General features: G+C 41.3%; 1 protein-coding gene across 1 annotated transcript in view; it reads left to right on the top strand.

Annotated features, from left to right (window-relative positions):
- Positions 1 to 21,312, top strand: part of LOC115009017 (potassium voltage-gated channel subfamily KQT member 5-like) — a 102,871-nt gene extending 81,559 nt beyond the window's left edge. The window contains 12 exon segments of the mRNA XM_029432869.1: positions 1,114 to 1,224; positions 2,863 to 2,958; positions 3,848 to 3,942; positions 6,316 to 6,342; positions 8,152 to 8,208; positions 9,981 to 10,204; positions 12,184 to 12,292; positions 13,676 to 13,807; positions 14,319 to 14,420; positions 16,180 to 16,306; positions 17,765 to 18,061; positions 18,063 to 21,312. Of these exon segments, the coding sequence (XP_029288729.1) occupies positions 1,114 to 1,224; positions 2,863 to 2,958; positions 3,848 to 3,942; positions 6,316 to 6,342; positions 8,152 to 8,208; positions 9,981 to 10,204; positions 12,184 to 12,292; positions 13,676 to 13,807; positions 14,319 to 14,420; positions 16,180 to 16,306; positions 17,765 to 18,061; positions 18,063 to 19,046 (2,361 nt within the window). The 3' untranslated portion in view covers positions 19,047 to 21,312.
- The last annotated feature ends 200 nt before the right edge of the window (positions 21,313 to 21,512 follow it).

Consider the following 21,512-nt stretch of genomic DNA (forward strand, 5'->3'; position numbering starts at 1 on the left):
ATATTTTGATGTGCTAAGTACCATCACTACCAATTATTATCACAATTAATTCCTTCTTTCATTAAAACGTTGGCTCCTTCTTTTATCAAGACATTTAATTCCTCTCTTTGGTTTAGTGCAGTCAAAGGTTTAATATTGTAAAAATGGCTTCTTAATGTGTCTTCACAGAAGTATTTATTTGTACATTAAGAACAACAAGAACCCACACTGTGCTTCAGAAACCTTTTGTTTAGACAGAATAAACATTTCAGCCACAGGCCAGACGCTGCTCTCCTGCCTCCACACAGGTCTAATCACTCAGACTGAAGGCAGCACTTAAAATCATGCCTGTGTGAAAAGAAAAAAACATGCATATATAATACAGTTATTTTGCTCCCCAAAAGACATAGAAAAAAGAAAAATAAAGGCAAATACTGAAAATATGAGGTTTAGTTTGACTAATTAGATATCATTTGTGCAATCCCAAAAAATACTGACACGTCCAGCTCAGCCCACTTACATGCTGTGTAACCAGCAGGTGCATTTTCATTCATATCTGCCACAGGTGAATCCAAATGAACCCTCTTATTATGAAACAATGCTTCAGAAACCTCAATCAATTTCCGCAAAGAAAAATGCCAAGTGGAAACACTTTCTAAGGATTAATACATTCTCGCTTGTGGTTCTCTAATGTTAATAATAAATCATTTACTAATACTTTATAGATAGTTTAAGCCGTTATTGACAACTTAAATGTTGTCAATAACAACAACAATGTTATAAGTAAATGTTAATGGATTTAATAAACAACATGTATAGGCCAGCTAAAAGACGAGCTAAAGCAAAAGGGATTTTTAATAACCTGAAAACCCAAAAGTAGTTTTTAATAATAACTTCTAACCTACACTGATAAACGATTTTTAACCCTTTATTAGTTACATCTTATAAAGCCTTGATAAATTATTATTAGATATTGTCTAATTAGAAAAACTAAAAGCAACATGTCCCAAAGAAACAACCTGTCAGATGTTTTATGGAAACTTGTTCTTATCAAGTAGTTTTCTGAGCTGATATGTGATGCGTATATATTCAATATGAGCATCATTCAGGATAATAATGCATTTGTTTTCACAGATCACCCTGACAACCATTGGTTATGGGGATAAGACACCAAAGACGTGGACAGGACGGATGCTGTCCGCAGGGTTTGCCCTCCTGGGCATCTCCTTCTTTGCGTTGCCAGCTGTAAGTCTCTTCTTTTAAGTGTCGGCTTGTTCAGTGCTATTCTGACACATCAGTTTGTGAAGCTTTAATTGGCTGCAAGTTATTTACACTGGATGAAATGTTTTTGTCTAATATTTGAGTATACATTTACTTTTTATTCCGGGAGGAAATGTGTTCCACGAGTTTGTTAACCCTCAAGGATACACACATGTGTTTCTAAGAATATATGTTCATTGGGAGCTAGATATCAGGAGTCAGTTAGCTTAGCATAATGTTTACACAACTAGCCTGACTCTCTCCAAAGTTTAAAATAATGATACCTACCAGCACTTCTAAAGACTACTGGTTAACAGGTTGTATCTATTATTTAATTCATACACAAACAGAAATGTGTAGATTTAAAGGTAGTGTTGAGGAAAAAGTTGAAGAAATCAGAGCTTGAATGTCGAATCAATACAGAAAACTTCTAGTTAAATCGGTATATTTATTAATATGATAAGTCAAACATGGAAAATATACTCTTTACGTCTCCACTTCCACAGACTGAATTACTAAGAAACCCAGGTGAATGTCTGGTGGATAAGCAAAAGAAGTGTGAAAAAGCCTTGTAAACATATGGCTAGTACTAAACAGAAAGGATGTAACTTTCTCCCATTGGTCCACGTTGGCGCGGTCACGCCCCTTGGAGAGCAGCGTTATGACGAGATGGTTGTAGACCTGTTTACCTTAAACAGTCAATACATTCAATATTGTGCTCGTTATACATTCAGTGCAGAAAATACATATTGATTGAGGTAGACAAATACATATGCTAGTCTTTAAGTGTGGATTAATACAATCAGGATTTATTTACTTCACATTAGTTACAGAGTGAAACACTTTGTTTATCCACTTGGTACTTAACAACCTCACGCTGATGTCAATGCTACAAGTGCATTCTGTTTGTGTATGAACTAAACTTACAGTGTGTCCAGCGTTCAGCTTGAAAGGGTTGTGGAAGGTATATTTTAACTTTGGAAAGAGCTAGCTGTTTCCACAGTTTCCAGTCTTCTTGCTAGCTAAGCTAATCGCCACCCTGCTCCTGCCCCGTAAATAAAGCGCAGTCATGAAGTCGTATTCACATGATCTCACCTTGATAATGTTATCAATCTTCTCATCTTGGCAGCATATTTCCCATAATGTCAACTTTTTGGAATTAGGCCATAAATAGTCAAGAAAATAAACATATTAAGCCCTATTCGCACAAGACTAGTATTACTGGGGGGACTCTTGGGATTTAGAAATGACCCAAAGCTACTAGACACTGCTGTGTTTCGTGCGGCGCATGAGAAGATGTCTGGATCTTACTCAGATTTACTGATGATATCAAGGCTCTGCGTATCTAATTAATTAACAATATTATACAATACAATATTTATATTCAATATCATATCATTATCTATGTCTATATAATATTCACAAAGACCTCTTGCTACAGTGGCTGTGTGAATGGGTCTCCACGCACAGGATTAAGATCACAGACGACCTCCGCAATTATTACCAATGACTAGAGGTCCCCATGAAACACTAGTCCAGTGCAAATAGAGCATACTGTTTCTGAGAGATACTTGAGAGTCTTGGATATGCATCCAGTATTTGATCCTGTTGATATCACACCAGGGCATTCTGGGCTCAGGCTTTGCCCTGAAGGTCCAGGAGCAACACAGACAGAAGCACTTTGAGAAGAGGAGAAACCCAGCCGCCTACCTTATTCAGGTAAAGCACACAGCCTGCTCTGTTCCACTGACACACATTACTGTAGTAGGGATGAAAAATAACAACATTGTTATTATGAATTGTTGCTGTTATTCTAACTAATACACCACAGCGTCTAACTGAAGGCCTGCACAATATGAAATGTGTTTAAATGATTTAATCGTTCTCCAGTTTCTCTTTTTCCTCCGTGGACTCTCTGAAAACCTGAAACTAGCCAATAATAAATAGCATGTATGTGTACGCCCCCTCAGCCTCACTCTGCAGGCAGCGCTCTAATCTCTGAGGGGTTTTTCAGACTTCCAGACGCTCCTGTGTTTAAGCCCAGAAACGGCAACAGTTTGAGAAAGCCATTCTTGCCATCCACCTCTTGTCTGTCTTGTTCTTCACACACACCTTCCGTTGGTTCTGACCTCACGTTGTCCTCTTCATATACTTCTCTGGAAACCTCCTTCTCTTCCTCTGCTCTCTCACCTACTTTCCTCCATGTTCTTCCTCTTTGGCTTCCCCTTCCCATCTTGTGTCCTCCTCTTTCCTCCTCTTCATCCTGTCCGTCCCCATGTTGTACCAGGCTGCGTGGCGTTATTACTCCACTGACAGGCCCTACCTGGACGCCACTTGGCGGCACTATGATAGCCTCCTGCCTTCCCACAGGCATGTATCCATGCCTGACCTCCGTCCGGCCACAGACGTGTGACACATCTGTTTTTTGGTTCTCACTAATTAGCTTTTTCATTTAGTTTTCCTTTGTTTTATCCTCACCCTCTTCTCCCTCTCCCTTCTGATTCCCCCTTCTATCCTGTTTTTGTTGTACTTACTTTGTTTTATCCTTTATATTTATCTCCTTGTCCTTTTTTCTTCCTCCTGGTTCTGTGTATTCCGCATACTGTAGTGTGTTTGGCGTAGTTATGCGGCTGATGAGAACTCGGTTTCCATTGCTACCTGGAAGCCTCACTTGAAGGCGTTGCATACCTGCAGCCCTACAAAGTACGTACAACTGTGGCAGCTGCTGTCTGTATTTGGTGTCTGTGCACTCAAGCCATCTTTTCCTAGACTTCAATTCTATACTTTTAAAAAACGTTTTGTTCTGCTCCGTAATATTGTTTATCGTGTCTGTGTTGCATATGCACTGATTTTCTCATTTTCATTTTCTTATGAGAAATTGGTTGACAGCCATAAAATCATTTCCAGGCTCCGTTAATCTCAGTTTGCTCGAATTAACAGAAAAGCGCTGACTTTTTGTCCCTCCACAGCATTCGCACAGTCAGGCTCTGTGTTTGACTGAAGTGAGTTAAGTGCTCAATGGGTCAGTGACTTTAACTGATGTCACTTTGAAGGTCTGAGGCAGCACTTTTAGCATGATCTCAGTATCTATTTATGATGGCAATTGTGGCCTCAATGGGCCAAGAAAGCTTTTTTTGAATTTGCAGCACTTCAGTCTCTTTAAATTAGACAGCCACTGAGCACTGATGCCTTGTGTAAGTCAGAGTCATGTTGAGATAGAGTGCACACGCTTCAGTCTGTCCGTGGCTTTGGTAGCTGACACATCTACAACACAGTATGGATCACTATAGACGGGTTTCACACTTACAAGCGAGTGTGCACGCAGAAGGGGGTTAGAAAATGTGTTGCCATGATGTCATGGTAGTGTATGGATAGTATCACAATTAAACAATACTTTAAACTTGCTGAAAAACAGTAAAATGACCGTTTCTGGTTTTTTCTCATCCTCATATTTCCAAAACATTTTTTAACTACACACCACACTGATACACATATGTCAGCTCGAGCTAGGTCACATGCCAGATGTCAGAAACAGCAGCTAGTATCACTAACCCAGACTAAACACAGATAGTTAGTAATTACTTGTGTCCTAAACCACCAACAGAGCACAGGATCTAGACAGAAAAGCCGTAAAAAAAAACGTAATCATTTTTCAAAAGTAACGTTAGCATATGAAATTCCTGCTGTTTGCCTGAGGCACAGCACCGCCCTCATTCTGGATATGATGTTATTGCATGTATGAACTTCCCATCTAAATATACACTAGATGTATTCCATATGCGTTACCATTTTCTGTTATTAATAACCACCTTATTAAACATCCACGTCTCTGACCCAGATTGCTAGATGTTAGCTATTATTTTGTAATCCGAACCGTTCAGGGCACAAAGCGTGTTGCTCTGCCCGTTAAGCACTCGTACTTGTGCGCATGTCGCAGTGATGTTCCTCAGAATCCCATTTATGGAGCCTGGAAATATTGGGAAAACCTTCTGCAAGTCATATAGTATGTAGTTTTAATTGTAGTTATAATAAACTGTACAAAACACATGCCATGATTACAAAGACACTGCGTGAAGTGATTAAGTGAACAGATCTTCAGTCACTACTATGTCTTGTTGCAAGTGCTTCTTTAGTTTGTCTGCATAGTCTGCATTGACCTGCATGTTTATACTGAGTCTGCTGTTTTTTAAGGTCTATTTCAGCTGTAATGCTTATTGTTGATTGATTTGTTGTTACCCTCAAATCTTCTGCACTAGCTGAAAGCCCTTAATGCAAAACACTCTCCATTAGAGCCATCATACCACTATGCAGGTTTTAGTTCCTACAAATCACATTCACCTTTTTGCCCACCCTTTTTGAATGCAGGCTATTGTTTCCCTTTAACATACAGTTTCAGGCCTCCATTGAGTCCCATCAATTTCTGTAAGCTACAGTATACAAATTAATGTGTGAGTTGTGTAATCTACTGTTGTAAACATCAAATTAGTTATCACAATACCCCACGGCTGCTGGGCACCGAGGCTTTTCATGTCAAGTTGTTCTTCAAGAGCCAGACTTCCCCATTTGTGCTGTAGAAGATAATCCACATCGTTTATGGGGACCGCAATACTATCGTTGTTAAAAGAAATACTGCATTTCTGCCAATCATGAGTAAATTATGAAAACAATACCTGGCAAACAGCCAATCAAATTGCAGCGGAGAAACAGGCAACCAGCAACAAATGTGTGACTTTCATTGCCAAAGACTTTAAGCATTTGTATTGTATTGTTCTCACAGTCAGGGGCACTTTTTGTCGAGTGGAATTAAAATGATTATATACAACTACTGACCTTAAACTGACTTCAGAATACTAAAACCAATGATGTTCTATGGCATCTATTAACTAATCCAGAATTATATTCATTTCTAAGTTACTCAACATGGCTTGCAACATGCTTACGTGTAGAATGTCAAATCATTGTGTGGTTTATAATAAATGGGCTAAAACATGCAAAAGGACTTGTCCTTTAATTGACACATATGAAAAGATGCTTTCTAATATATCTTTTTTTTTTCTTCTGATCTGTCAACTCCAGGAAGGAGCAGGGAGAGTCGACCACAAGGTTTGTAACTGCTGTTTCCCTGAACATTCACTGTCCCACAGTATGTTGGTAAGGGATGGGTGTCAAACCTAAATACTGTTTTGGGACTGACTACTGGGGGTCCTGTATGGTTGCTTGTGTATAAGAACACGCAACACTTTTGTAAAACAAAATAAATGATTGTGTAGAAAAACATTTTCCTTAAACCTGTATATATTGATTTGTGTGGCCAGTAGGGGGCAGTGCAACAGCCTGTAAATACAACAATGACATATTGTCACTTTTTAAAGTTAGGGCAAATGTGTGCAAACAGATGTTTATTTACACATCCAGCAGACTTGGAGCAACTTTAGCATTTATTTAGTCCCATTTGTGCCCACCTGGTGAATGTAAGTCCAATATTCCCTCTGTTTGTAGCTCTCCATCTGGATAATAACTCTTTGTTGGACATTGAGAGTGACCACTTTACATTGCGCTTTGTTTCTATTGTTAATATGAAAATACTTAATAGTGCAGCTTTAAAGTAAAGTAGCAAGGTATCAAAAAACATAATTTGGCTATCTGTACCAATAAGGTCGCCACTAGTATCAACATTTTCCAGCCCTATATGTGGGACAATATCAGGCATCGTAAACCTAAAGACGTCTGTGTGAACTGCACTGTCACAGAGGGAGTAAAGCTAGGAGGTGTTAAAGGCTGTGGGTGATGAAATGTACAGCTTCTAATAGCGACTTATGACTCTTTGTTTTATTCTTCTTTCCGTTTGGTGCTATAGTCTATCTTTCTTTTTTATCACTCGCTCTCCTCTCCAAGAAACACACACACACATGGCGGTAGTCTTTTAGCTAATGCATTTTTATATTTACAAGGGGAGGACAGCGTGCCGGGCGGTGTGGGCTGAGTGATGTAATATGTTGGGTTTGCAGTAATGAAACGCTGAGTGAACGTGTGTCTGTAAACCACCTCAGCAACCAGTCGTGATGTTTTCCCCTTGAGCCCGGTGTCATGTAAGAACTACTCCACATTGCAGACGTAGCCAAAGTGCAAAGAGTAAATAACCAAATAAAGCAGGTTGGAGTTTTAGAGACTCCACACAGACCTGCAGAATATATTCCATGCCATGTTCAGCGTGTCTTAAGAACACGGCAGGAGAACCCAAGTTTCTACTTAGGTTTTCTTTTTTACATCTCCCCTGCAGAGCTGGAGAGGAGATTAAAACCCATGCTAAACATTTCAACATGAGCTGCCTTACTTTATTTATTAGCTAGATTTATTTATTAATCTTCAAAGTAATATATCACAGAAGCAAAGTGATAACACACAGCTATAGGAAGAAAAACGCATTGAAAATTAGAACAACGTTTACCCTCGATGAACCCAAAAGTGTCTGTCTGAAGGTCACTGGCCTCACACAGTGACTCAGCTAAATCCCTATAGTTAAATGGGGGATATGGACATGAAATGCGTGAGTCACCAAATTGCAGCCTTTTTCAAATGCTGCTGTAGATATTCATTTGTCTTTGCCAAACTCAATTGCCTCCGTTCTGCTGCTTCTAAATGTCAGCTGTCGAAGCGGCAACATTATCTTTGCCATATTACTTTATACTTTATAGCCTTCATACGCACAGTCTTAAAAAGGATCATTGAGTTTACATGTCAGGCATTTAGGTTTGCCTCATGCATCCTGAAATAGTAGTGGTAGTAAGAAGCACAAGGGTCAAAGTAAAGAAGGCTGAAGAAGGGATAAAGAAGCACCTCACAAAACATTCTCACCTCTGTTTCTGCATCATGTAACACATCACGTATGTCTATCTCCCCTTGGTTTTTTAGTCAAATTCATAGTAATAAACAGAAGCTACTGAGGAGCCGTACCACTCGGAAACATAGGTACACAGCGTGTCTGCTCCCGTGACATGACGTTTTGATTTTGAATGCTGACTAATTGTTGGTGCATGGGTATCTGTGGGAGGCTGTGCGGCCTCAGAGAGAGCGGAGTCTCAACATATTGCAGGGAGACATCAGTCGTCTTGATCGTAGACTATCTGCCTTTGTTTGATCTTTGCCTGAGCGATGCGCTACTACTGCTTGATGTGATTTTGGTTTTAACTGCATTTGCTCTCAGACTATTTGTACCAGGCTTCACTGCCAGTAGCAGATCCTGTGAAATATTGAACATCTGTCTGCAGAGGGATCAAAATACTTTAACGTCAGAGACCACATCATTGTATGCTTCACACAGCTCTGTGTTACCTCGATCTCAACTACTTATCACACTGTGCTCCCCGTATCTCAGACACACACTTTAAACTCTATGTGCCTCTATATATCCACAAACAAAGATAAGTCTGGTGAAATTCTATATTTTCTATTGTCAATAAATCCAATGAAAAGACCAAAAGCAGCAATGGATTGATCCTAACTAGGATTGCTGTCCAGCCAAAGCCTGATGTATCTTACTCCTCTGTGTCATAGAGTTGCACTTTTTGTTTTGTTTTTGTTGCTTTATTACCGTTCAACTTCCACTGTGGTTTATTCCACATACGCTGTCCTGCTGATGTAAATCCTCACCAAAGCACCAAATGTGTATTAATCTGCAGCTGAAATGAGTCATCTACAAAATGCACCGTGGACCAATGAGCTGCGGCCACAGACAGAAAGACAGACTAACGCATTGTTGTGTTTGTTTTCTTCATTTGATTTGCTGACAATAAGGAACATTTAGATACAAGCCTCATCCTTTGATGTAAAACGACTCATGTCCAAACCCCCATACAGTACTGCACCAGTTTTAAATGAGCCGTGCCTGACGCTTGTGCACTGCCTTTGCATGCAGTCATTGTGTAGATGCACAATCACAGAATCAGCCATTCACTAACTTTCTCTTCATCTCAAAGTCCTGTTTCTTCCCTTTCCACAAATATTCCATCTTCTCTTCTCTTATGACCTCACCCTTTCATGACACATTTAATGGAACGTATGTGCAATAAATCCTTGAGCTTTAAATAGTGATGTGTTGTAGGGTATGGTTTGTAACATAACACAAGCACACATTAAATATAACATTTAGCATTTATTTTGATTATGTGACATTTAATTGGTCACATAGAACATCATACTGTAGCTGGATGAAAATATGAACACATAAAGGCAGAAACACCAGCACACAGTCGGAGCGTCATACCTAACCTGAGCTTGCCTTTTGTGTAAAGCACCTGCTGCGATGCATGCACGTCTTGTTCCATCTTTTCTTCCTTCGCCCTCATATTAGTAGATACAGTTCTGAATGATGACAGATGACATGATCGTGTAATGGAACAGCATTATGCCAGAAGTCTATTAATTTATGTTGTTGCTACGGCAGCCCTGAGAGGCAAGTGAGAACAAAAGTTCTCTCTTCTGTGTTTATAAAAATATTTTGCGAGGATATTCTTTCTAATTTCCGTACCTTAATTATTTTCATCTTTTAATCAGGTGGGAAAAAAAGTTTTAAGTTACTTTCTTTTCTCCACTGGCCTCCCAGGGCTCCCGTACAGGTGCCCTAGAACGTACACAATTAACATATCTGTCGTTCCACCTCTTCACAACATCTTCCCCTTCTGATTCTTCTCCTTACTCCAACTCCCGTCTCTCCCACTGTTCATCTCCGTTTCCCTCTACAGTCAGAAGTTGAGCTTCAAGGAGCGGGTGAGGATGGCGAGCCCCCGAGGTCAGAGCATCAAGAACAGGCAAACATCTTCCGTGACCGACCGGCGCTCTCCGGTGGCTGAGGCCGGGACAGACGGAACCAGCCCGGCCAAAGTACAGAAGAGCTGGAGTTTCAACGACCGCACGCGCTTCAGACCCTCACTGCGCCTTAAGAGCCAGTCCCGCTCCACCACTGATGGCGAGTGACTCTGCCCCATTCATCCACTCCCTGACGATGTTTCATTTATCTGTGGATTAATAAGCAGTACTACGCTGGGGTGCCATTTGTACACATTCATGGTCGAATTTATTGTCATTCTGTCCATACAGCACTTCTGTGCTACCATTGAATTAGATGAAACATTTTTAATGTAGCTGAATAATAACAAAACGCAAAAATTCATCATATGCCCAAATGCTAAGAATATCTTCAAGTAGTAGTTTGAAGTTTAAAAGATCTTCACTTTCTTGCCTAGAGTTTGCTAAGTAAGTAACAAAAAGTGATTTTTGTAATTTTTCATGCATTTCCCAGCATCACAAGCGGCCAGTGCTCCTGCGCTGCAGAACCTGCTGTAGGAAAAGATTGTTTGGGTTGAAATTACTATGGAAGTTTACTTAAGTACAGAAGTTACCTGACAAATAAGTCAACGTCGGCTTCTGGTTTCACACGGGACTCAAACAGCGGTCTCCTGAGGAAAAGTCCTCCCATCCACCCTATGTCGCTCTTTACACTACGTCACCTGTCCTGGCTCGCGATAACAAGGATTACATACAAATGGATCATCCAGGATAAGTGAACCCCCCAGTTTCACTACATGTATTTAATTGAGGTGTATTGGCCGACCATCCATCCCACCAGAACTGCTTTTTCCCACTAATTCAGGCAGCTGAGTGGAGGAATGCTAATGGCTGTTTGTATTTACGTCCTTTAGCCTAGCAGTGCCGGCCTGGCAAGCCCTCCTGGGTAACGGCCAGTTGGTGTTTATGGTGGGTGGACTGACGGACTGATGGGAGGTGGGGGTGTCGAGCTCCAGCAGCCACATGGGCCATCAGAGCCGGCCAGCTGGCTGAGGCCTACTGCTGGAGAGGACTCAATAACCCAGCCTGACCGTTCACTGTCACTGACATGCTTCCCATGAAGAGGGGGAACATTTAAGAGAAATAAGTAAAGCTTTCTGTCACACTGTGTATGACGCCATGTCTGTAACGCTCTATAAACATACTTATAATGCGTTATAATCTGCTTATTGCACTGTACTCGGAAATATTAAATCGAGTAAATAACTCAACTCTGCTGTCCAGCTCTTACACTGCTTACCTCTGTCGTAAGTCAGGGGGCACATTACCAGAGCTGCATGGGGACACAGTTGCATTAGTAGCAATATATCTGCAAGCATACCAGAGGCCTGTAGTTTACAACCAGTGTGCTGTTCGAGACAGCAGTTTCTCTTTCATTCTATAAGAACAAAATATCTGCCTGTGTCTTTCACTCTCAACTCAGTTCACTTAATACCAGTCATATCAGTGTGAACCAAAACTTGCCTTTCTTTTTTACTTCCCAAAATGCTTAAGGACACCCTTATTTCAGGTGTGTTAAAGCTGCACTAATAGATATTGTTATATTAAGAGTGGATCAAAGGTCTAATGTGAAAGGGGTCGATCGTAGTGATAACTTGACTCTAGCAGCAGGCAGCTGTGTTCAGTGAAATATCTTAAATGGCAGACAAGTGAAGTTCGCAAACTAGTTGGTGAAAATAGTGAAGCATTTAGCAGCTGAAGAGTAAGATAAAAGTAGAAGTTGGTGGAGAGTGAATATCAGATAGTCCTCGGGTGGATTAGCATGTTGTGTTGACATCTGCATAAGGTGTAAGGTGGCAATAAGTTGTGTTTTCAGCTTGTTCCACCTCCCCCCAAAAGTGTTTTTAACGTCACATAATGTTGAGCATCTGAAAGTGATATAGAGGAAGGAATTACATTGTTCTTTTTGGGCATAAATGTGTTGCAGTACTGCAATGCAGCTAAGTTTGGAATTTGCAAGTGAAACAATGACTAGAGAATAAAACTTCTAGTTCTACAACCACTGTACTCATGTAACATGTTGTTTGGTGACATAATGTAGTGTGATCATTGAACAAAATCCAAATAGTCCTTCTCATCTGTATCTTCTGTCCCGAGCAGCAGACTCCAACATGGCAGGGGATGATGGCTACGATGAGAAAGGCTGTCACTGCGAGATCTCAGTGGAGGACCTGCTGCCCTCAGTCAAGACTGTGGTCCGAGCTGTCAGGTGAGTCCATCCTGCTGCACCCCCCTGCCTTCTAGCAGCTCTCCTGATGCAACGTGCTCAGAGGATAAAGTAACAGGAAGTTTTGATGTTATTTTTAAATCATGTTGGGTTCATGTGATTGGATACAGAGTTGAAACAGGAAATGTGGTTAGTGGGAGCATTAACATGGCAGAGCTACAGTATGTAAAGTGACAGACATGATATGTGTTTTAGCCCTGATGTGTCCTAAAAGAAGGAAGCAGTAATAACAAATAATGTAAGTTTTAGATGAACCAATCAAATCTAAACCAAAGATTGGATTTAAGATTATATTGCACAGGCGAAAACATCGTTTTAGCTGCACTGGTACAGTTTTAGAGTTTGGGATATTTTGCCTCCATAACATGTCTTCTTTCAGACTAGTGGGAAAAAAACATCCAAAATACATATGTGGGTGTTTATTTTACTAACTTTGTCTATTTGCGTCTTTAAGTTTCTCCTACATTCACCTCATTTGCATATTTAAACATAACATTTCAGAAGCTTCACGGTGATATCTGTTAGTCAACATTTTTACATTCACCTGTAGTGTCTCCTCTTAAGTTTTCCTTGAACTTATATGTATACTTTTATCAGAGATTAATTCTGATCTGTAACATATGGTTCAACCCACTTGAGTTAAAAAGTGGCAGAGCTGATAAGTTCAGTCCTGATGTCTCTGGACCTCTGCTCTCTGAGATCAACTGATTTTAAACTGTAATTGAAGCTGCAAAAACTACAACCAACCAACACCATGTTGCTCATACTGTCTAATTAAAATATGGTGACAAACATAATATTAATCATTGATCAAAGAAATAATCAAAGATTTGTTATTTAAGGCTTAATCCTATTTTTTTTCCTGCCATTTTCATGGGATTTATTTAAATTTTACATTTGACATCTATGCTGGCCGTTTGACGCACTTTCACTGTGTTTTTGAGAGTTAAACTCTTAATAGATATGACCTAATGTTTTTATAACTTATATGTTATGGAAAATACTTCATATTTGAAGCTCATTCAGTGAAACTCTCTTGAACGTTGCCCTGATGCTCCACAGGTGCATACATTCAAAGAGCTGCTTTTTCAGTGATACTTTTATAGGCACACAGCTAAAATAAGCAGCCACCGCCTCACTGGATGTGTTTATAGTGTTCAATGTAGTGATTGTTCAGGTGCTTTGACTGTTGGCACTGGTGTGAAGAAACACCTTTAGGAAAATAAAGGTACGGTTTGATGTGTTTTCATTAGTTACAGTCTGTGAAATCTCTCAGCTGCAGGGAGTCACTGCAGGTCATCAATCCTGACTGTATCAGAGCTCCCCCTTGTGGCTGATGTATGAACTTCTCTGCTCTTTGTACAGGATAATGAAGTTCCATGTAGCCAAGAAGAAGTTTAAGGAGACCCTCCGTCCTTATGATGTCAAGGATGTGATTGAACAGTACTCTGCAGGTCACCTGGACATGCTGTGTCGTATCAAGAGCTTGCAGACCAGGTGGGAATGATGACGCACTACACACTGCATGACAACAGCTGACAGACTTCATTCCTCTGGTGTTTTCTGTCTAACTAGAACAGTTTATTGTAACCTGTGTGTGTGTGTGTGTGTGTGTGTGCGCACCTGCACTCATGCCCTTATACATGCATTGGTATTATGTGTGTGTAACACGGATGTCTGTGTTTGTTCTTTGTGATTTCGAATATATGTGTTTGCGCGTGTGTGTGTGTGTGTGTGTGTGTGTGTGTGTGTGTGTGTGTGTGTGTGTGCGCGTGCGCGTGTGCGCGCGCACCTGCACTCATGCCCTTATAAATGCATTGGTATTATGTGTGTGTAACACGGATGTCTGTGTTTGTTCTTTGTGATTTCGAATATTTGTGTTTGCGCGTGTGTGTGTGTGTGTGTGTGTGTGTGTGTGTGTGTGTGTGTGTGTGTGTGTGTGTGTGTGTGTGTGAGTGTGTGTGTGTGTGTGTGTGTGTGTGTGTGTTTTGCCTTTGCTCCCTCACAGGCTGGACATGATAGTAGGCCCACAGCCCCTCAGCAGCCGAGCCAAGACCTTTTCCTCCCCCTCCCTGCCTGTTTATTACAGCAGAAAGAACTCCACCCAAGGGTCAGAATCACCCCCCCCCCCCCTCCCCCCTCCTCCTCCTCCTCTAAATTCGTACGGGTTCAGTTCTTTTCTCATTCTTTCAATTCAGGAGTTGGCTAGTCATTAAAAATACAATCTGGATTATAAGACCAAGTTGAAGTGAAACTTTCTTCACACATGCATGGCTCTTCTCTTCTCTTCTGGATATTTAGTCATCCACAAACAAAACTCAACAAAAACACACTATATTGAGTTTGGTTTTGGCATGTGTCGTTTTTATCCAATGAAATATTCTGGTGAATTCTGGGATCCTGGAGAGTTTTCAACCTAACTAACATGCATGACACGGAAACATCTTCTGTATCACACACACACACACACACACACACACACGCACACGCACACGCACACGCACACACACACAAACTAAACTATCAAAGCACAAATGTGTGTGTGTAGCTGCCACTGCTGCAGTGATGCTGTTAACTGAATCTGCTGCATGCAGTTCATACTTTGTCTTCTACACTGAGTGCTGATCATATTTGGGGATATTATTGAGAATTTGTATCCACATTTCTTCGACAAAATAACGTTAAAGGAATATTTTATCCCCAAAATTATAATCTGTTCATCAATTACTCACCCCTTGAAGTTTGTCTCGTGCCTCTCGTGCACGGTGAACAAAGAATCCAAAAACAGAGAAAAATGTCTTGATGAATTGAAGTAAACGTGAGCAGCGTTTAACAACAGCAAAACTATATCAAAACATAAGTTTACAAACTCTCACACAACTCACTGCTCACTACTTCACAAGCATGTATTTTCACTGTAACCTTAAAACGTAAAACCTTTCTGCATAAACTGTCTCACAGCTGTGCAAGCTTGGATTGGAGAATCAACATGGAGTTTGCTAAATTGTTGACCACCAGTTAACATGTGGGGCAGAGATTGTATATCTTAATGCGCCCAACTCCTAATATTCACATAATAATAGTGGATAAAAACTTTCCTTTTCCTTTGCTGATTTTCTAAACTACATTTGGATGAAAACCTGATTAGTGTCGGCTAACCACAAAAATGTGCTGGGTGTTTAAATTATTTGGTCAATTAAAAACACTTTTTGTCACATTGCATATGACCACATGAAGTGGAAAACCACACATATTCCCAAAAGTATAAAAGCACACTAAAGAAAGAACACTTTTAGATGCGACGATGGTTTGGTGTTGGAAGATCTTTGCAAAGCTTTAGTTGTTTATTTCTCCATAATGTTGGTGGCATTATAATTGCATGACATTGCCTTGGCTTATCCTTGCCCTCTGGTGAATTAAGCCCTGTTCATTGACAAAGGGACTTTACTAACCTCATTCTGCTGAACCTCACTGGACTGAGCAGGAATAGTGTTTCTGTTGAAGGAGAAACTGAACGTTTGCTGTTAAACTGAAGGAATATAGTTTTTCTGTATTCAGAATCAGATAAAGCAAACCTCTAACTCATTGATACACAAGCAACACATTCAGTAACATGCCACCCTCACATGTTTGGTAATGTTTTCTCATCCAGTAAGGACATCTAACCTCTTATTTTCCTGTATTTGTTGGAAAATAAAATGTCTATTATTCTGTTGCAGTTTCAACCTTCCTTCCTTCCTTTCTTTGGGCTGCCTTGTAGATTTCTACTGTCATTAATGTCTATGTGTGTGTGTGTGTGTGTGTGTGTGTGTGTGTGTGTGTGTGTGTGTGTGTGTGTGTGTGTGTGTGTGTGTGTGTGTGTGTTCCAGAGTGGATCAAATCCTCGGGAAAGGCCAGATCCCTTTAGATAAGAAGATTCGGGAGAAGCTGCTGTCTGACGGAGATATTTTAGAGGACATGAGCATGCTGGGTCGAGTGTGTAAAGTGGAGCGGCAGGTCCGTGTTCTGCTTATTGTTTTATTCTCTAATGCTGTATGGAATAACTTCATGTTTCTGGCACAGACCCGTCCCAGGTTAATTACACCACACGCCTACAGAATGTACAGTGAAGTGATGCATCACTGCACCACCAGGCAGAAGACAGTGCACATACTGTGTAACTTTAAAATGGCTTGAGGATTCAATATCTTGTGACACTTTATGTGATCAGCAGAACATGTGATTTGATGGGGATTTAAAGGGTAAAGCATGTGACTCAGTTTGCACTTCTTTGAGTTGCAACCATTAAGACTTCAGTCCTGGTTGATTTGTGGACCTAATTACTGGTGGTAACAGGAAATGTGGTTTATTACTACAGGTCCCAGAATACTAGGGGCAGCAAAACAAACTATTAAATAAAAAAGTCAGGCATTATTTAGCCTTTTTCCATCATACTGTGAGCAACTGTGATCTGACTTTATGCTGCACACACAAGTCTGTGAACAGTGAAAGTAAAAGTTGGAGTTGGTTAGCCTGTCGCCTGCAGCTCCACCCAACAGCTCACTGTGGCTGCTCCTGGCTCCTTCATTACTCCCTGACATACTTCAAAATGTTTCGCTGTCAAAAAATGTACGTTTTGTTTTGTAAGCACATTTTTGACGAACGATAGACAGTGTCAAGCTCACTGACAAACACATTGTATTCACTGTGACTCCTTCATATTAACAGTGCACTTGTGTTAGGCCCATAAATGATTTGAATGTGAAGCTGCAGCAGTAGGAAGTGTTCAGTCTGCATTAGCAGGAACTTAATACGTCTTTCGCTCATTAATTAAAGTAGTATGTTGGATTTCCCCCAAGAACAGTATGCATGCAGAACATCCAGGGGTTGTCTACAATGTCCGTACAAGCGCAACACTATTGTACAACAGTGAATGGAACTAATAGTGTGAAACGTATTCTGTGTCACAGTGATCTAAGTTGTGGAATTGAAGAAAGAGAGTTTTAGACAGAAAAGTGTTGAGAAGAACGTCACAATGTTATAAAAGCTGATCTTCGACTCTCGCTGTGTTCTGTACATTTGTGAAGTAAGGAACATTCACATTACCTGCAGGTAACTGTGATACAGTTCAGTGTTACAGCAGAAACTAGTAACATCACAGTTGTAACAATACAACAGCTGTTTGTCTGCCAGTTAGCAGGATTACCAAAAACTACTGGCCCATTTTCATGAAAGTTGGTGGAGGTGTAGCATGAACTATGAGAAGAACCAGTCTATGGGAAGAACCCAGGGGAGGACACACAAATAACTTTTCACTTTTGCTAACAGTACACGATGGGGCATGGTGCTCTCTTGAGTCCTTCTAGTATGTCAAGAAATAGCAGTATGATACTCTGCCTAAAACCTGAAAATGTCACTTTCTTTCTTTGATATCTAGCTTTTTTATCTCTCACTCCTCCCCTCCTCTCCTCACAGGTCCAGTCGATTGAGTCAAAACTTGACTCCCTGCTCGACATCTATAGACAGGTTTTGCGCAAAGGCTCGTCTTCAGCCCTCACGCTGTCCTCTCTGCCTCTGTTCGAGTTGGAACAAACCTCTGACTACCACTCCTCCGTCTTCAGCAAGGACCTGTCCAGCTCCACCCAGGTCAGCGGCGGCGGAGTGCTCCCCCCTGGTGGCTGCGTCACACGCTCCTCCACCAACTCCCACCTCTCACAGGGCGGACTCCATCTCATACTGGCGCCACCCAACGAGCTCAACCTCAATCTCAACGTCCTCCTCTTCCACCGGCCTCGCATCCTCCTCCTTCAGCACGTCACCGCTGCCTCATCACCATCATCATCTCCACCATCCTCATCACCCCCACCATCATTATACCCAGGCCACCACGCCTGAAAGTGGCACTGAAGAGGCTGTGGGGAGTTCTCCACCCATCCTCACCCCAAATAGTACCAGCAGTGGTGGGGGTGGAGGAGTTGGAGACGGAGGGTTTCCTCTTCTGGCGAGGCTTCCACCTCCACCCCCTCCCGGCCGAAGTGGGGGCCTGAGCAACTTGCCACGAGCGACTTCCACAGAGGTGTCCCCTGACATAGAGGACTTTTGTGGAGGTTTAGGGATGCAGATGGAGGACAGCCGTGTTGGGGAGGGTCTTGGCCTCGGGTTGAGATTGGGCAGACTGGGTCAGAGGCTACAGGGAAGTACCAACAGCAATGGCAGGCTGAATACAAAGGAGGAGGGCTCCTGGAGGAGACATATGAGCCTGGAGCTGCAGCCCCTGGTGCCACCGGCACTAGGCTGCTGCTCTGACCCCAGTCAGAGGGACCAAGGCTTGGGCAAGTCCATGTCAGTGCAGGACCTGATGCAGGCAGCCCCAGGGACCGTCCAGGGCGCCCACCACAGCCACAGCCTCTCGTCTCCAAGCCCCAGTACAAGCAGTGACTCTCCCATCGGCTTACACGGCTCTAGCCAAGACCCTGGGGGAGGAGGGGGCGGTGGTGGTAAAGGCAGGAGTGGTGGAGGTGGATGGGGTGAGGAGGACCTCTTTATCAGCGACAGGGACCTCGAGGCGCAGGAATTTGACTTCCTGTCACTGGGGACTGCTGAGGCCCACACCTACTCGTCGGAGCTCCTGAGGACAGAGGGCAGAGCGGGGGCAGGCTCCCGAGGCTCCAGCCACAGCCTGACCAGCACTCACACATCCTCGCCCTCTGCTGGCAACAACGAATTGCTGAACATGCCACACGTTCGTCTAAAATAAACTTGCCTACATGCTTAGAAGGCACACAAATCTCACCTCACAGAGACGGTTTTTATCCTTTTTGGAGGGCGGGGGCTTTGTTGTTTGTTTTCATGTTAATCCATTTGATAAGAATCACAGTATTTTCATACAGGCTGATCACATATGGCATATCATTGCATGAGTTACTCTAGTTTTAAAGTGTGATTGACAAATCTGAGATAAAAGATGAAGACTTGCATAATGGGAACACAGACCCCCCCCAAAACCTGAGACTTACCAACTAAACTTGGTCCTAACAGATGGTTGGTTGATATGTGACCTTGAGACAGAGCATGAGCATCGCATGTTTTCAGTCAAAGGTACTGAGATAAGCAAGATATATTTTACACTTAAAGTAAGAAGGCATGGACAACAAGCACTTATGGAAGACAACTTTTGTAAGTAATGGTAAAAGAAATGTGACTTAGTATAAAAAGATCCATTTCCTGTCTCTCAAATCACAGGACAGGCTTCCATATCAAAGTGAATTAGCAGACCCTGAAACGTTCTTGAGTTATGTGATTTGTCACAGTGAACATCAGGCCATTTTACATTGTTTTGTCGTTTAAAATATTAACTAGAATTACCTGTGCGGTTGTATGCCTCTGCCAACCAGTCAAGTTGCAATTTACATCCCTGTCTGTCCAAAGTGTCATCACTTCACCAATTTATCCTATTAGACATTTGTGTGAAATTGTCATAATTAGCATATGAATTCTTGAGTTATGGCCAAAAGCGCGTTTTGAGAGGCCACATTAAACTTTGACCACCAGATTCTAATCAGTTCATCCTTCAGTCCAAGTGGATAATTGTGCAAAATTTGAAGAAAGTCCCTCCAGGCGTTGCTGAGAACTCAAAAACATAATGCGTCAACAGCTGTCACTCACGCAGAGGCATCAAAACAATAAAGTCACTGTAACAGAAATTACTTGAATTACTCAAAACTGCAAACTGATTTACATCTTAACACTGGACATTAACAACATTTCTGAAACACAGCATGTAATGTCCAAGTGAATAACAGAAAAGAGAAGTGCCAGTGTTGCTGTGACTGCTAAATATTTGGACGCTTAGCGATGTCACCTCTGCCAACTGTCAGCTGTAGCATGAGGTGTGCACCGCCTTCGCAGCACATACACGCATGCACACACCTGTATAGGCACACAGCCTGTGGAGGTTCGGCTTCAGAGTCCAGAGGAGATAAACAAGCTGTTGCTGATTTTTCAGATCAATCCTGCACGGCCAGTTTGTTGTTCCATCTGATGACAGCCATGGATTGAAACACATTTTGAATGTCATTTCTTGGTTTGATGTTTTGTCAGAATATGTGTTTTAGAGAAGCACTTTGTTTTGGTTAGAAAACAGATACACTGAAAGAAATGTTCAGAAATCTAACTTTGTATTGCATTTGTTTTTTTTGCCACCCATGTTTTTACATGAAAGGAAGAAATCTTCTTTAAATCATGGTCAATGTTTGCTTTTTTTCATACCTTGTAATTGGATTTATTTTGCTTCTTTGAAGTGGACTTGCTGCATAATGTATTCCTGTTGCATGGTACAGAATCAGGTGGATAATTATAGCACCACAAGCTGCAGGTTAATACTACCCATAAAGCATACAAAGCCTCAGTGGTGAATACTCACACTTAGCTAGCAGTACCTCAATGAAGACCCATATCAAAGAGCAGAATATATGTGAAGGAGGCTTGGGGTCCGTTTGCTTTGAAGAAGATTTACTTTCTTTCGGATATTTAAATATATTTTGCATGAAGAGGTTGTCATATCCAAGCCTATCTATAACTGAGAATGAACGCCATGTCATTAAGACGAGTCACTATTTATGGTTCAAACTGATTGCATCAGAAGTAAAAAAAAGACCTCAAAATGTGCAGCACATACAGTATATTGGTGCCTTGCTTTTGTGGTACATATTCATTTCCATATCTTCAATTCCCTAAAAAGTGCATTAGGTTCCAGAAATGTTTGCACTGTCTTAATTTTAGTTACTTGTAAATGTTCTGACTTGATGCATTTTAATTTTGTTTTTTAAATTCCAAGATCATTTTGTAACTGGGCATAAACAGGCCTTTGACATGTTAACATTCTCATGTCTTTTAATTTATTTAAATTATGTGCACATACTTACACACTCGTAATAATCTCAGTTAGATTTATGAAGCCTGTAATGTAATGGAAATGCAAGTGAACTTTTATTCTCATTCATCAATAAAGATAATTCTATGAAGAGTTTTTGCTTCCTCGTCATCATTCACTGAAACAGTGAGGTTCTTCAGCGGCTCAGACTCGGCAATGATAACACAAACAAAGACATTCTTTCTAAATGTCTTTACTTTTTTATGAACATGTGCTCACAAATAACAGCGATTAAAGTGCATGAACTAAACAGCAAGTGTAACATTTAGCCAAGCTACTGCAAGAGAGCTA

Source organism: Cottoperca gobio, chromosome 1, assembly GCF_900634415.1.
Source record: "Cottoperca gobio chromosome 1, fCotGob3.1, whole genome shotgun sequence".
NCBI classification, from domain to species: domain Eukaryota; kingdom Metazoa; phylum Chordata; class Actinopteri; order Perciformes; family Bovichtidae; genus Cottoperca; species Cottoperca gobio.